The sequence below is a fragment of the Colius striatus genome, chromosome 9 (assembly GCF_028858725.1).
Source record: "Colius striatus isolate bColStr4 chromosome 9, bColStr4.1.hap1, whole genome shotgun sequence".
Classification (NCBI taxonomy): Eukaryota; Metazoa; Chordata; class Aves; order Coliiformes; family Coliidae; genus Colius; species Colius striatus.
The window spans coordinates 22,872,686-22,886,768 of NC_084767.1; the positions used below are offsets into that span (position 1 = coordinate 22,872,686).

The 14,083-nt window shown below is 40.8% G+C and overlaps 1 protein-coding gene across 2 annotated transcripts in view; it reads right to left on the reverse strand.

Annotated features, from left to right (window-relative positions):
* The window catches only part of TRPM8 (transient receptor potential cation channel subfamily M member 8), a 43,587-nt gene that overhangs the window by 20,464 nt on the left and 9,040 nt on the right, over positions 1–14,083 (reverse strand). The window contains exons 4-13 of one of the 2 annotated variants that reach the window (XM_062002365.1): positions 12,406–12,583; positions 11,882–12,054; positions 10,618–10,792; positions 9,496–9,563; positions 7,981–8,178; positions 5,599–5,698; positions 2,814–2,932; positions 2,313–2,603; positions 1,262–1,351; positions 423–552 (exon numbers count right to left, since the gene is read on the reverse strand). In XM_062002365.1, coding sequence (XP_061858349.1) covers positions 423–552; positions 1,262–1,351; positions 2,313–2,603; positions 2,814–2,932; positions 5,599–5,698; positions 7,981–8,178; positions 9,496–9,563; positions 10,618–10,792; positions 11,882–12,054; positions 12,406–12,583 — 1,522 coding nt within the window. Of the gene's footprint in view, positions 1–422; positions 553–1,261; positions 1,358–2,312; positions 2,604–2,813; positions 2,933–5,598; positions 5,699–7,980; positions 8,179–9,495; positions 9,564–10,617; positions 10,793–11,881; positions 12,055–12,405; positions 12,584–14,083 lie in introns of both variants that reach the window. The other variant, XM_062002364.1, reaches the window with a different exon arrangement.

Genomic DNA, 14,083 nt, shown 5'->3' on the forward strand with positions numbered 1-14,083 from the left:
CTCGTTTTAGAAGTCAAATTGTTCCTACATGACGCACAGTTACTGCTGGGACCAGATTGCGTGGAAGAGATTTCCAAGCAGAAAAGCTCATTTTAACATTAAAGGGAAGCAAATGATGGATCTCTAGTATTCTAAATAAAGCTTTCTTGATACTTCCTTTTGAGATATCATTTCTCTTCTTAAAATTCAAAAGTGGATTTCTGGACAGTATTTCAGGCAAAGTGAATTAATTAATTTGTCTTATATTTTTATGAAGAAAAATGGCAGGGTTGTCAGTGTTGCTTTTCACAAAATAAAAAACACTGCTATGCAATCACACATCAGGCCTAGAGATTATTAAAACAAGTAATATTCCAAGAAACAATTTCCTGATCTCTGGCCTCACCTATTAAATTTCCGGATGACATAAAGATGGCACTTACCTACTGCTCTTGTCTCATACTCATTAGCAAGTTCCTCAGACTCACCAGCAGCATTTATATCATTCTTAACCTTTGCCATGCTTTTCAGAAGCTTACTGGCCCCAAGGGCTGCCAATGTGCAGCCTCTGGTCTAGGAAGAGAAAGTGAAGTCACAAAAAAGAAAATGTGATCCTTTAAAAATTATCTGTCCTAGTCAAGACTGGGAAATTAAGATCCAGTTGCACTAAACAAATAGTAATCATCAGTTTACTGGTTTGATAAAAACATTGTAACCAGTCTGAAAATGTCTGGTATTTAACAGTTATATATATCAGCTTTGCACCTCTGGCTGATAATTCACAAAAGAGAGTCTGCTCTGTCATGAGGTGTACTATCTTTTTCACTGTCCACCAGATGAGTCCAGAACTGCCCAGACTATGTTAGTCTGTTCCATTCAAAACATCTACATGTGCAGCAAAGAAGCACTCTGGTTTGGACAGGTAGACAAACATGAGCAAAAGCATCCATTAGTTTTGCATGCATCAGCCTCATATTCGCAGCCTACAGGTTAGGTATTTGACACAAGCATCACAAAATGAGCTAGATAATCAAAATTAGAAATGGATTTCAGTTAAATACCTAGGATCAGAACACTTCCATATTGTGGAATGGGTTGGAACTTAGCATCCAAGCTTGAACACAGATGAGAACAACTACAAGTAAATGTTAGCTTTAACTGCCAACTCACACGAGACATTAAGAAAGAAAAACCTGAAATCCACACCCCAACATAAAATGGGTGACATTAAACACTCTAACAATTCTTTTTGCAAAGAGGAATAAATGAGTATTCAACTTACTTGCTCCCAAATGACTTTAGACAATTCTTTCTTGTTCTGCAGAACTGACCAAATAAACAGAGCTTGCAGTGGGTGCCTTGTGATAGGACACTCATCCTGAAAGAAAGCAATAGCTCCTCAGACCTAAGGTCACCAAACAGTTTTCAACTGAAAGAAATCCTGCCATTGTCCTGTTTTCAGATATTCTTCCTTTTACATCCAGCCCACTGATCCTCTCTCTCTGTTATCTGGCAGTTGTCAAATAGTAATGCAAGTGAGGGGCTTTTTAATATTTATTTTAAAGCCTTATATTTTCCTATTTCAGGTGGAAGAATCAGTTGAGAATAAAAGACACCTTGGTCAAAGTAATTTTCTGTTTTAACCTATGCTGTTCCAACAGCCTCAATCACAGCTTGACTCTGTTTAAAAAAACATGCCAATATACCTTTTCTGTTTAAGCATGATTTTAAACTTAAAAAAATGAAACAGAGAAGAATTTCTAAGCTTGCCATTTTCTTTGCATTGGAAAAAAATAGTATCTGAGGAAAGCAAGGCCATAAAAAGATGGTTACCAAGCAACAAAACTTTTAAGAACAACAAGCTTTGTTGGAAATTTTCAAAGCTAACCATCATTTTCAAAACAAGCTTCCACTGAATATCCTACCAGTTGCATCTCTGAAAAAAAACTAGACATACTGTTCTTTCTGGCTCCACGTGACAAAGAAATAAAGTCTAGAACAAGCAACAAGCAAGGTTTAAGATACAAGTCTGTACCAAAATAGGAATCCAATTGCTCAGTTGGCAACTCTGTATGAAACTCTGAATTTATATTATAAATTGGATAAATTGTAAGCGTAACTAAAGCATTGATTGTTCTAAGACAAAATATTTTAATTCAACAGCCAAACTCACCCATTTTTGTTCTTAAATGCATTTGTAAAATGGGGCACTATGTTAAATGTAAACCAAGTCTAACACTGTTTTTATTGTATAGCAAATCCTGCTATACCAGAGACAAAAAGTTTTTCCTTTTGAGGGATGAAATATGGAGTTTAAACTGTTCATCACTCACTGAAAGATGAATCGTCATCTCATCCTTGCTATTCTTGTCATCTCTTTTGAGACCTCTTCGGAAGTCTTCAACCATCTTCCATACAAAAGTGAGGAGAGCATCATTGTAAGAGTTCTTTGCTATCTGCAGGTTCTTGAACACCAAGCTGCTGAAGTTATTAATGTACAGCTCTCTAAGGACCTCTGTGGTAAGAAACTTTCTCAGATTCAAGCCATTTTCCAGGAAGAGCCGGACGAATTTGGGCCTGTCTTTCACTAGGGCCGTAAACATGACATCCTGTAGGTCAGCAGACTAGGAAGAAACAGAAAATCAAATATTAAGGATCACTTGGTACATGTAAAGCTTACTTACAGGCCTAATACATGTGATATCAGTGCAAGGAAGAATAGACACTCCTACTTATCACAGAAGTTAGGGTGCTGAGACAGTGGTTGCTGTTATAATGTCTCCCCACTGTTCCCCTGTCCCATGTCAATGTACTCAACCAGAAGCAATCCATACCTCCCAATTTCGGTCATTGTTGAAGATCTCGTCACTGGCCAGGTCTAACTGGTTCCACTCCAGAAGTAGCTTCAGCTGCCCATTCCAGTTGTCTCTGTCATGTTCATTGGTGCTGAAAGCTGCAGAGAAGGAGCAATGCTTTAGGTAGAAGACCAGAGATAGAATAGCTTCTTGGCATATTTATTTGTCTCTACTTTTCACACTCTACCTGCAAAATGTCTATTCAGTATCTTTACCCAGACTCATGTCGATCTTTCTGATTGGGTTTTAGAGTATGACGAATTCTTACAGAAATAATTATGGTCTAACATTGGCCACAAATGAGGTGCCAGGAGCACCTCATTAACTAAAATAAGCACAACATTTCATTCAGGCTCCTCAGGGTTCTGTGAGCTGTACACAAAAAAAAATCTGCAGGATTTTCATTGTGGCCCTACACAAGAAGTGCCATGAATAGCTGTAACATTCATTGACTTTCTGTGTGTACAGACAAGAAAATGCAGTAATCTTCACCAAGTACCAGTTCTGGTCTGCTGGAGTAGTAGAAAGCCTAGGGCTGAATTACTCCTTGTTGCAAGTCACTAGTATTTGAAACAGTTAGGAAACAGTTAGGAAACGGTTAGGCAAAAGCCCTGCACTTTCAATTAACTGCATACAAAGAATCACAGAATCTCAAGGGTTGAAAGGCACCTTGAAAGATCATCTAGTCCAACCTCACTGCCAGAGCAGGACCATCTAGAGTAGGTCATACAGGAACTCATCCAGGTGGGTTCTGAATATTTCCAGAGAAGGAGACAACCTTATCCAGACAGCCCATTCCAGTACTTCGTCACCCTCACAGTGAAGAAATTCTTCCTTGTATTTATTTGGAACCTCTTATATTCCAGCTTGTACCCCTTACCCTGTCATTGGACATCATTGAGTAAAGCCTGGCTCCATCCTCCTGACATCCACCATTTAGGTAATTGTAAAAATTTATGTAAAAATCTCCCCGCAGTCTCCTCCAAGTTGAAGATCCCCAGCTCTCTCAGTCTTTCATGATAAGGGAGATGCTACTCTCCTTTCATCATCTTGGTTGCACTGTGCTGAAATCTCTCCAGCAGCTCCCTGTCCTTCCTTAAATGAGGGGCCCAGAACTGAACACAATATTCCAGATGAGGTCTCCGTAGGGCAGAGGGGAAGGAAAACTTCTCTCGACCTACTGCCCACAGCCCTTCAAATACACCCTAGGATGCTATTGGCCTTCTCGGCCTTGAGGGCAAATTGCAGGCTCAAAGTCATTCTACTGTCCACCAGGACCCTCAGGTCCCTGTCCCTATACTAGTCTTTCCGCTATACTACTCTCAAATCTCTTCAATCCACTTATACCAAAGTCACTTCCATCTACATTGCAGGATGCTAAGTAATCCGCTTCTGCAGGATAACCAGAAAAGATTATTTGTTATGCTTCCTACCTCCCTATTGTGTTACATGCTGATGTACTACTCTCAGAGATGTTATCACAGCATACCCAAAGATTAAATGCCTTGGCAATTATCTGGATTGGCTTTTGATCTCACCCACACAAACAAGTGCCATAATGCTGCTTTAACCTGTCTGCACCACTTTAGGTAAGACAACCTCTATGCTGTGGCAGGAGCTGGCACTACTCTATGGAAGGCTATTCTAGAAAATAGTAATCTTTTTCTATGTATTAAATATAAAAGTGTTCTGGTTTAGCAAGGAGCAGCTTTTGGCTTAGTAACAGGGGGAGCGGGTTGCAGTGAAGACCCGGTAAAGAGTTTGCGGACTCTCCCCCGGCTCCTGGGTTCACACCCACCTCCGGCCCGGCTGGGCCAATCTGGCGCCTCTGCCATCACTATTTAGGGGACGGGAATTCGGAATGCGAGGCAGGAGGTGTAAGAGTGATACAAGATGGAGGCGACCACGCGGACCCTTCAGCCAGAGAATGAGGAAGGAAGGAGAAGCGATAGACCAGAGACCCCTCTGCAAGCCGTGGTGAGAATGCAGCTGTGCCCCTGCAACCTATGGAGATCCATGGCAGGACAGAGAGTTACCAGCAGCTCCATGTGAGTGAGCCCGGACGGGCGAGGGACTGTGTGGGGAGGCGGCCATGGCCCAGGCCGTGCTGGAGAGCCTGCACGCCGCAGAGCAGCCCCACACGAGAGGCAGAGAGGAGCTGCAGCCTTTGGAATAAGTGCGCGTCGGAGCAGCCCGTGCAGGGCTGCCGTGCGTGTGAGTTACCCCACGGACTTGCAGGGAGGACTGGTGTGGAGTTCACCCGTCCTGAGGAGGGACAAACGGCAGAAGCTATCGGGAACAGACTAACTGAAACCCCCACTGCCTGCCCCCCCGAACCGTTCAGGGGGGGACAGGGTAAAAACTCTGGGATCAGGGCTCTGAGCCCAGGAAGAGGGGAGGGGTGGCAAGAAGGTGTTCTTAAAAAGGCTGGTTGGACTCTTCATTGATGTATTACTCTGTGGTGTTTCATTTTGGTTATGTTTTGGGTTTTTGGAGGTATGTTTTAGTTGATGTTGCATTAAATTGTTTGGGTTTTTTTTTTTTTCTGTTTTCTTCCCCAAACAGAGCGGCCTGGTCTGTTTTGTCCTGAACCTTAAGCGGCAATTAAGCTCTCCCTGCCCTTGAGCAATTCTCAGCCTCTTCGGTACTTGAGGCTAATCGTGGTCTTTGTTCCCTGATGGGTCTAAACCACGACAAAAAGAAAAAACAAAAAATATTACCCAATCCCCGCTAAAAAAAAAAAAAGAGAGAAACAATCACTTGCCTTTGTACAGAGCAAAGGAAATGGCATTGCTCACAATTTCATCTTCATCTTCTATTTTGATAACTGTAAGTAAATGAGGGTTCTCAAGGACTTCTTTAACCTGCAGAAAGGAAAAGTTCCATTTCAAAACCTTCCTACAATAACTTTAAAAGAAATTTCCAATCACATAATAGCAAGGTTGCTTCTTACCAGTCCCATTTCAACATACAGTACAGAACTAATTATCTTCTAAAATACAGTGAATAACTATAATTCCCCTATTCAAACATCATAACAAAAAAAGATATAATCTCGGTTATTAGAAAATAGTCATAATGAAAAAAACAGGTCATGACAGTACATTTCAACAAGTGTGTAGCGGTTTATTAGAGAACAGTTTCTACCACCTTGTGCTTTGTCAAAAAAAAAAAGAGACCATCTATCATGTAACTAAGCTTTTAAAGGTTCCTTTAATTCTAGCACACAGAAAATAATAATCTTAGCTATTCCTGCCTACAAGAAATGGTATTGCAAATGGTACTGCAAAGCAGCTCAGCACAAACTCTGAGTTATGTAGCCAAGTGACTGAAAAAGAGAAAATAGCCTTCAACAGTTCCATGGTCCCCTATGCAAAGCTCCTTCTGAAAACCAGAGGCCAGGACAATGGTCTGCTCAGAGGACAATTCTTCCTTTTCAGATTTGGATATCACAATTTCAAGGTTCAAAGTGCAAATTCAGACATAGCTCCTTCCCTCTTTCTTTACTTCTTTCTGCAGAAGCAGAAAATTATTAAGGTTGGAAGACAGTTCTGGAGATCTAGTCCAAGCTTGCTGCTCAAAACTGGATCAGTTGGAGCAAGTTGCCCAGTGGAACTTGCAAGTTGTCCTCCATCAAGTCCGTCAAGAGATGAACTCAGACCTTGACAGAAACAATAGCTTCTCTAACACCAGAAGCTTTGTTTGGTTTCTATCAAAGAAAAACATACACAAAAGTTTGAGTGTCAGAATTCCTCTCTGGGGCCTGCAAACATCTTGAATTATGCATTAATTTTATATAAAAAGTTAAGGGGGAGATGCAAAGCTGAGAGAAGTGTACAGAAAAAATAGAACATTTTCCATCCCCCTATTATGAACTTCGACTGAAGTTTGAGTAACGAATCACTCCCTACTGCCTGCACCCCACTGTGACTGTGGGTAGCAGATAATTAACCAAGAGTGGAGAACAGAATCAAAGTCCTTGGTAAAACATTGAGCAGTTAATTGAGAAAGTCAATTATCTGGAGTTAATGGATGAAGTGAGATGAAGTATTCTTGTAAGACTTCTGAAAAACAACAGAACACTAATGTTTTTCTGGATTTCAATAGTTTTTCTTTACCTATCAAGGAGAGCAGAAGTATATCTAAAAAGAGATCCACCTGAAGGTCAAGTACAACAGTTTCCTGAGATTTTACCAAGCAGCCAAAGATTGCAGTCACTCGACCTCTCCAGCTTTTCCAAATACCAGAAAACACTATCATAACAAGCAGTTACATATGGAATCACAATAATGACTACATTCCGGTGAAATAGGCAAAGTGTAAAGTATGAATCTGCTAGTTTATGTACAGTGTTGTACGGTTGCATTCCATGCACAGGGTACTAGTAAGTTAACGTCACTGAGTCCCAGTGAAGATGGTGTAGGGATGCTGCTGTGGTGAAATATTGAACAAGTAACCTTCTAGTCCTAAACATTCCACTCATAACCTGTTAAGGGCTAATCTCTTCTGTTCAATATCTTAAGAGATGAAAGAAGACAGACAAAAACTTTTTGAATAAATGAGAGAAACTGGAAGTAGAATTGCTAAAATCTGAAAGTCCATGGGGTAGCAGCAATAACCCTTCATCTTGGAGTAATTCAGGAGGATTTAAAAACCTGCCTGCACATGTTTCTTTGTGACCTGATCTAGGTGGACCTGCTTTAGCAGAGGGCTTGGACAATCCCTACCATTCTGTGATTCAGCAACTATTCCATTTGTTTACTTTCACAAAGGACACATAGTGAGTCCAACACCAACCAGCACATCAGGCAAGAGACACATCCAGCAGACTGCGCTCCAGAGAAATTGCAAACATCCAGGAAGCTGAGAGTTTCAAAATATATAGTGTTACTTCTCCTGTGCCTAGACATGTGCCACCTTTCCGAAATACTGTAAGCCTTCATTCCTTTCCAATATAAGTTATAAGACTCTTTCTTTTTTTAAGATCTCATGGATATACCATGGCAAGGAGTCCCACATATCCTATAGGTACCATCAGGCATGAACGTCACTGATTTGGAAGTCACCAGCTGCCCTTGATTCCCTGTTTCCTCTACCCTTCTCCCACTTTCAGCCTTGCTAACTCCCTGCAGTAGTATACACTTACCCATTTAATCCAGCTTTCAGTCTCCTCTTCAGAGAGCCTTGAAATAGTACGAGGCAGATATCTGAGCAAGCTCTCCTTCACACATGAAGAACCAAGAGTGCCTTTTGCCTCCATCAAGTTAGCAATAACATCGGCGATCCGACCAGAACCTTCCACCACAACACAGGGAATTTTACTCTTGATGGCCACATTGATAGACTAAGGAGCCAGAGAAAGAGAGGTGATCACTTGAAGGATGACTGTGTTATTTATTAAAGCCTGCTATTCATTAAGGAAGTCTAGAGACTATAGATTTGACTTAGACAAGAAGAGGAAGCTAACGTACAAAGGTTATTTTTGTTACTACCAACTGACACCTTAGCAATGCTAACTATTTAAAACAGCACGCAGAGGGATGTGAAAGGCCTACAGAAACTGAGGGACAGAAAAAAAACATCTGTCAAATGTTTTATCTGATTAACAGATCTGGAAAATTGCCATGTGGAAATGGCATTCAGGACACAATGCAACACTGTCTAGGTATGGTCACTGCTATTTATTGTTCGGCATCACTCATATTGTTGGAGACACAGCAGCAGTCTTATACAGAGAGATGGACTCATCATAATAACGTTGAACTCCGGTGTTAATGAATGTCTGCTAGTATCTACTTATGTGATTTTTCACATAAAGATGTTATATACAGCTTATAAGCAAGGAAAAAAATAAGTTGTTGAAATAATGATGGAAGGATCTTTAGCTCTCCTGTTATAAAGACCAAAGGAGACATTTATTTCTATTGCATCACTAAGGACTGAGAATTCAGTCGTTAGAATATAAGCTGTATGCCATCAAATTACACACACACACACACACAAAAAAAGTCATCAAAACTGTGAGCACAGGTGCTCCTGTCACTTGGATAGCAAGAGGTTTTCTTCTTATCAATTAGATCAAAGTCGTTTTCTTAAGAATTGTCCAGCTAAAGTGCCTGTTTTACATCACAGAGTTTAAAGCAGACACTTCAAAACTGCTGAAGCTGATTCCTGCCATAGTGCGCTAGGTATAGAGGCAGAGAAAAGAGGCATTCCTAGCCAATACATTTAAGACCAAGGCACAACAAGGACAGACAGACATTTACACCATGGAACCTGATGTGTCCCTTTGGGCTGATGAGAGACTCAGCTTACTCCTTGCGAAAGTGGCTTTGCCAACATATGAGCAAGAGGCATACACAAATGTCTCTGTGTACTAGTAGCATCAATAAATAGCTAAGAGTCGGGTGCAGACCCTTTGAACTCTCATCCAGTTGTTTTTTCAGAGGAATGTCTTACTAGGAATTATGCATTTAATTATGCATAATTATGCATTTAATTCCCTAAATTTAAATGCAATTGCAAGCAAGGTCTTTCTACAGCAAGAGCTAGCAAGCTTCAGTTTAATAATAGGACAGTCTACTTGTCAAGTTGCTTGTGGCTTGATTAGAGCAAAGTCCTTGCTGTTGCTACTGGAAATAAATAAAAAGAATTAACTTACTTTCAAAGTCTCTTTCCCTCCACCTTGGGCAAAACACACAACTGGAATCTTCCCACCATAATTCGATTCTGTGAAATATGCCAAAAGAAAAGAAAAAAAAAAAATAAGAAGATTCAACCCATCAATACAATTTGAACAACTTATATTTACTGAGTACAAAGAAAGAACTTCCAAGCAGTTCATGCAAAAACCCAATAGTACTATAGTGTTGATTTTGCCAGAATTACCACCAAATTTTCATATTTTTAATGAAAACTCAGCTTTCTCTAACCTGGCTTCCGACACTCTTCTCCAATAGATGCCTTTTTTTTTTTTTTTGTCCTAACAATTGTAATTTTCACATGCTTAAAAGTCCCCAAAATGTGATTGTGTTGTATTTACCTACTGCTTTGACCCCTTTGAGAACAGATGCAAGGTTCTTATCAGAAGTTCAAGATTCAGAACCTCTGACTTCACTTTTTCAATTGTAAAGGAAAGCTAAGAATCCCATATCTCTAGGAGTTAGTATTTAAGAGACATGCCATAATGATTCTGGGTGCTTTGTCATGACTTATAGCAAAAATCAGCAAAAAAACAGCATCATTAAAAAAATCCAGACACCAAAAAACCCCTTTAACCAAGAATTTCCGGTCAAGTCTCTTGATTATTTTCCATTTTGGCAAATCAGGGAATGAAAGAGAAATTATTTAGAAGTAGTTTGCAGATGGAGCAATCAATCACCCTCAGAAATGAATATCTGGGGAGAACCCTATCTTCAGCTCCTTTGTAGTTATACTTCAGCTTCGCTGGAATTCAATGCCAGGTGGGAATTATGTGGAAGGATCAGCTTCTAAGACACAGCCCATCAGGAAGAGAGAAAAGTGGTTTATGGCTGAAATGGACTATTTGCTGTGTCACACAAAGGACTTCGGTCACATAAGGGAAGATGGGGGAAGGGATATTGCACTGAGGAGGACTGGTTGTTCCTGGAAGTGCTCCAGATGCAATATAGTTTACTCATCCTTTCAAGCTCAGCATCCAAAGAATGCTACAGCTACTCTTGCGTTCCTAGAAAAATCACTGAGCATTAGCCTGAAAGTATGCAAAGACTAACAAGGTCTACAGTTTGATGCCCACACCCACCTGGCATAATACGCTCCGAAATATACTTTTCTAACTGAGTTCGTACTTTTGCCTCTGTTGTTGGTTGCCCATGGGTGCCGTTATCAACCAGTAAGAGATGTGTGTGGTTATTATCCAGGCAATAAAGGGGATCTTTTTTCAGATCATCCATTATGTAGTGGGCCAAGTAGTATCCCTAGAAGCACAAGTATAGAGTTTAACAGAGATCTAAGCTTAAAAGACCCACAAGCCTTCAAAGACAAGCCAGTAACAGCTGAAGCCCTAGCCATCAACTATTCCTCATTGCTTAGGAGTCTGAGTTTCAAGGTAAAATCACGAAAGCAGAGGACAGTGAGAGAAAATCCATATAAATATTTGCAGAGAAATTTTTTCTTTACAATAGCAGCCTGATTTGCGATGGTACCCTTGGAACTTCAGTCAATGGAAGTTCCTTGCAACAGTTTAAGAGATCCTGTTAATGTATGCTTCCTTTCACTACCAGAAACATTAAATCTGTGTTAAACTTAGTTTCAACACTCCAAAGAATTACACTTTTTTTAGGTTAGAAGGGACCTCTTGAGATCATTTAGTTCAACACTCAAGCTTCCTTAGACCCCTCAGTGAACTCAGCTGCTTTTATTTATCTAGCACGATGTGTTTTAGATATTTTCTATAACATCTAGTGAACAAAAGAAAATTATGTCTGACAGGTAGGATAATAAAATCAATGAACAAGATTCATAACAGCAGCAGCAGGTACAGTGTGTCTTAGCTCATTGGAATCCCCACTACAGGCTACTGTGTAGGGATTCCACAGCAGCTAGAATAACTCTGGAAGTTATTCTTTAATTCTCTGCCAGACATGAAATTAGAGTATCGGAACTTCCACACAGACTGGCTAAGCCCACAGCTGAAAACCTCCTCATCAGCTGAAATGTGTGTGACAAGTTTAAACCTAAGAACACTTTGGTTTCCTCCTGTTCTGGAAAGAAAATCTGATGTTTTGTCTTATTGGTACACATGTTGAAGAAAAATGCCCCCAGATTGAATTGTTTAGGGCACAGCAAGTCAGCCTGAGTGCTTCTAAACAACCATTGCACTGGAAAACTTTATTTTGAGGCCTGCTTTGCCAGGTATGCAAGTAGAGCTTGATTGGCCACTCAACACATCACGAGTCACATGGCTGATAGCATCAGCCTAGTACTGCTGAGAGCAGTGGTCAGTCAAGGAAATAATCTGCACAATCTCCTCTTTGTTTCCCCACCACCCCATACATGTTTCTTACGTCATTATCACCACTGCGAGTTAGACTTTCTCGGTTGGAAATCATGCCCCAGGCTGCTATGCCAATAGTCACCACGTTCTCCTCTGAGTTCCGGCTCATGGTGTTGTCTCTGACCACTTCCCCGATGTACTTCATCAACCCGTAATGCGTGCCTCCTGTGAAAATCCAGGCCCCTGGAGACAACATCCAATAACCTGGGGGAATGTAGTGGAACACTCCTCCTAATGTATCACTTTTAAGATACAACTACCCAATCCTCTCTCAAAATCTTACCTCAGAAGGGTAATTTATTCTTCAGTTAAATACAACAAATATCCTACAGAACTTACCCCATGGTGTCACGGGCATTCATTAACTAGTACTGAAGCCTGTAATTTCCAGACTATTAGGTCACATTCACCTCAACTGAGTCAGCCAAGCAGAAACAAACTGAATACTCTGTCTCCCTGCTGACCCTTTCAGCTGCTACCTCTCCAACAATATTACACTGGAATAAAATAATCCAGATGTATGCAGGTCTTTACCTTTGGACTGGGCAATGCAGACCAGCTTGCTGAATATCTTGCGCATCCGTGGCTTGAGTGCAAAGTTCTTTGCACCCCCAGTAACAGAGATGACAAGGTTAGGGGTTTTCAGGTGCCAATGCTGGGTCATGAGATCATAGAGTGTTTCGGAGTCTGTGTCACATGACAAACGGATGTACTTGGATGAGAGAAAATCAGAGAAAAAATATAGCAAGAGGTAAATAGTGACAGTGGGCAACTGACCAGGAAATGCACAGTTGCATGTTCTTCTCTAATGTACAGTGTTATTCCACCAGACAGTACACAAAAGGTGAAGTAATGATGAAGAGAGTTTCTCCCTCTAAAAGTTCTGCTCCTACAATCAGCGACCTAACCCAAGAAGGAAGGCAATAGCACTGGCCTTGGGGTTCAGAGGAACTTTGGAAAGATGAAAACAGAATCACAAAATCTTAAGGGATGGAAGGGACCTCGAAAGTTCGTCTAGTCCAACCCACCTGCCAGAGCAAGATCACCTAGAGTAGGTCACACAGGAACTCATCCAGGTGGGTTTTGAATGTCCCCAGAGAAGACTCCACGATCCATCTGGGCAGCCTGTTCCAGTGCTCCATCATCCTCACAATTAAGTAATTCTTTGTTGTATTTCTTTGGAACCTCTTAAGTTCCAGGTTGTACCCATTGCCCCTTGTCCTATCATTGGACATATCACTAAGCCTGGCTCCATCCTCCCGACACCTAATTGTTACACATTTGTAAACATCAATTACCTCTCAGTCTCCTCCTCTCCAAGCTTGAGAGCCTCAGCTCCCTCAGTCTTTTATCAGAAGGGGGATGCTCACTGTCCTTCTTGAATGGTGGGTCCCACTGTGGAAGTTTGTGGTGTAACAATTTTAACTGTAACAATGCTATTTATAGCTTAGATTATAGATTAGTGGTAGCATTGTTGTAAGTGAACTAATAATAATTACAGCTAAATTTTGATTACACTGTTAAAGTCTTGATGTACTGAAATATTCCAAGTTCCGTGTGTATGATGTCCTTATCATAATATGTGCCCATAACAGCATTTTAACACATAACTTAAAACTTTATCAAACATGTGGTAAATTTTAAACACTGTATGAGGACGCCAAAAAGCATACTATATAGATAATGTGGCTTCAGATGTACTTATTACATCTCTATTTATATAAAAGTTTCTCTGGCTTTCCCTAGCTTTCATCACTGTTGGTGGTTTAGTGTGATGGACTTCTGAAAGAGAGACATGGCTAAACAGCCCATACCAGGGGATAAAAAGGACAGGGCATTTTGTGTCTATTGTCCAGTGCTTGCAGGAGAGCAAAGCCAAGGAAGATTTGAGCAAATCATATCCATATCTTGAGAGACACTTAATTTGAACAAAATAACATATTGATCTGTTCCAGGACAGGTTCCCAGGAGCACTTATTGCTCCTGACTAAGAACAGCACATCACAGAGGAAGTCTAGCAGGCTCCAGCAAATACAGAAGAGAGCCAGGGGACTCCCACAGCCACTGCTCTCAGAAGCATCAGCTTTGGAAGCACTGGGTGTTTTTCAGGAGAGTACCTTAAAGGAAAGGGGAAGCTTACCAGAAAAATTAACTGCTCTACAGAGCCAGTAAGTCATTTCCGCTGCAATTTTTTTTAAACTTTGTATTTAGA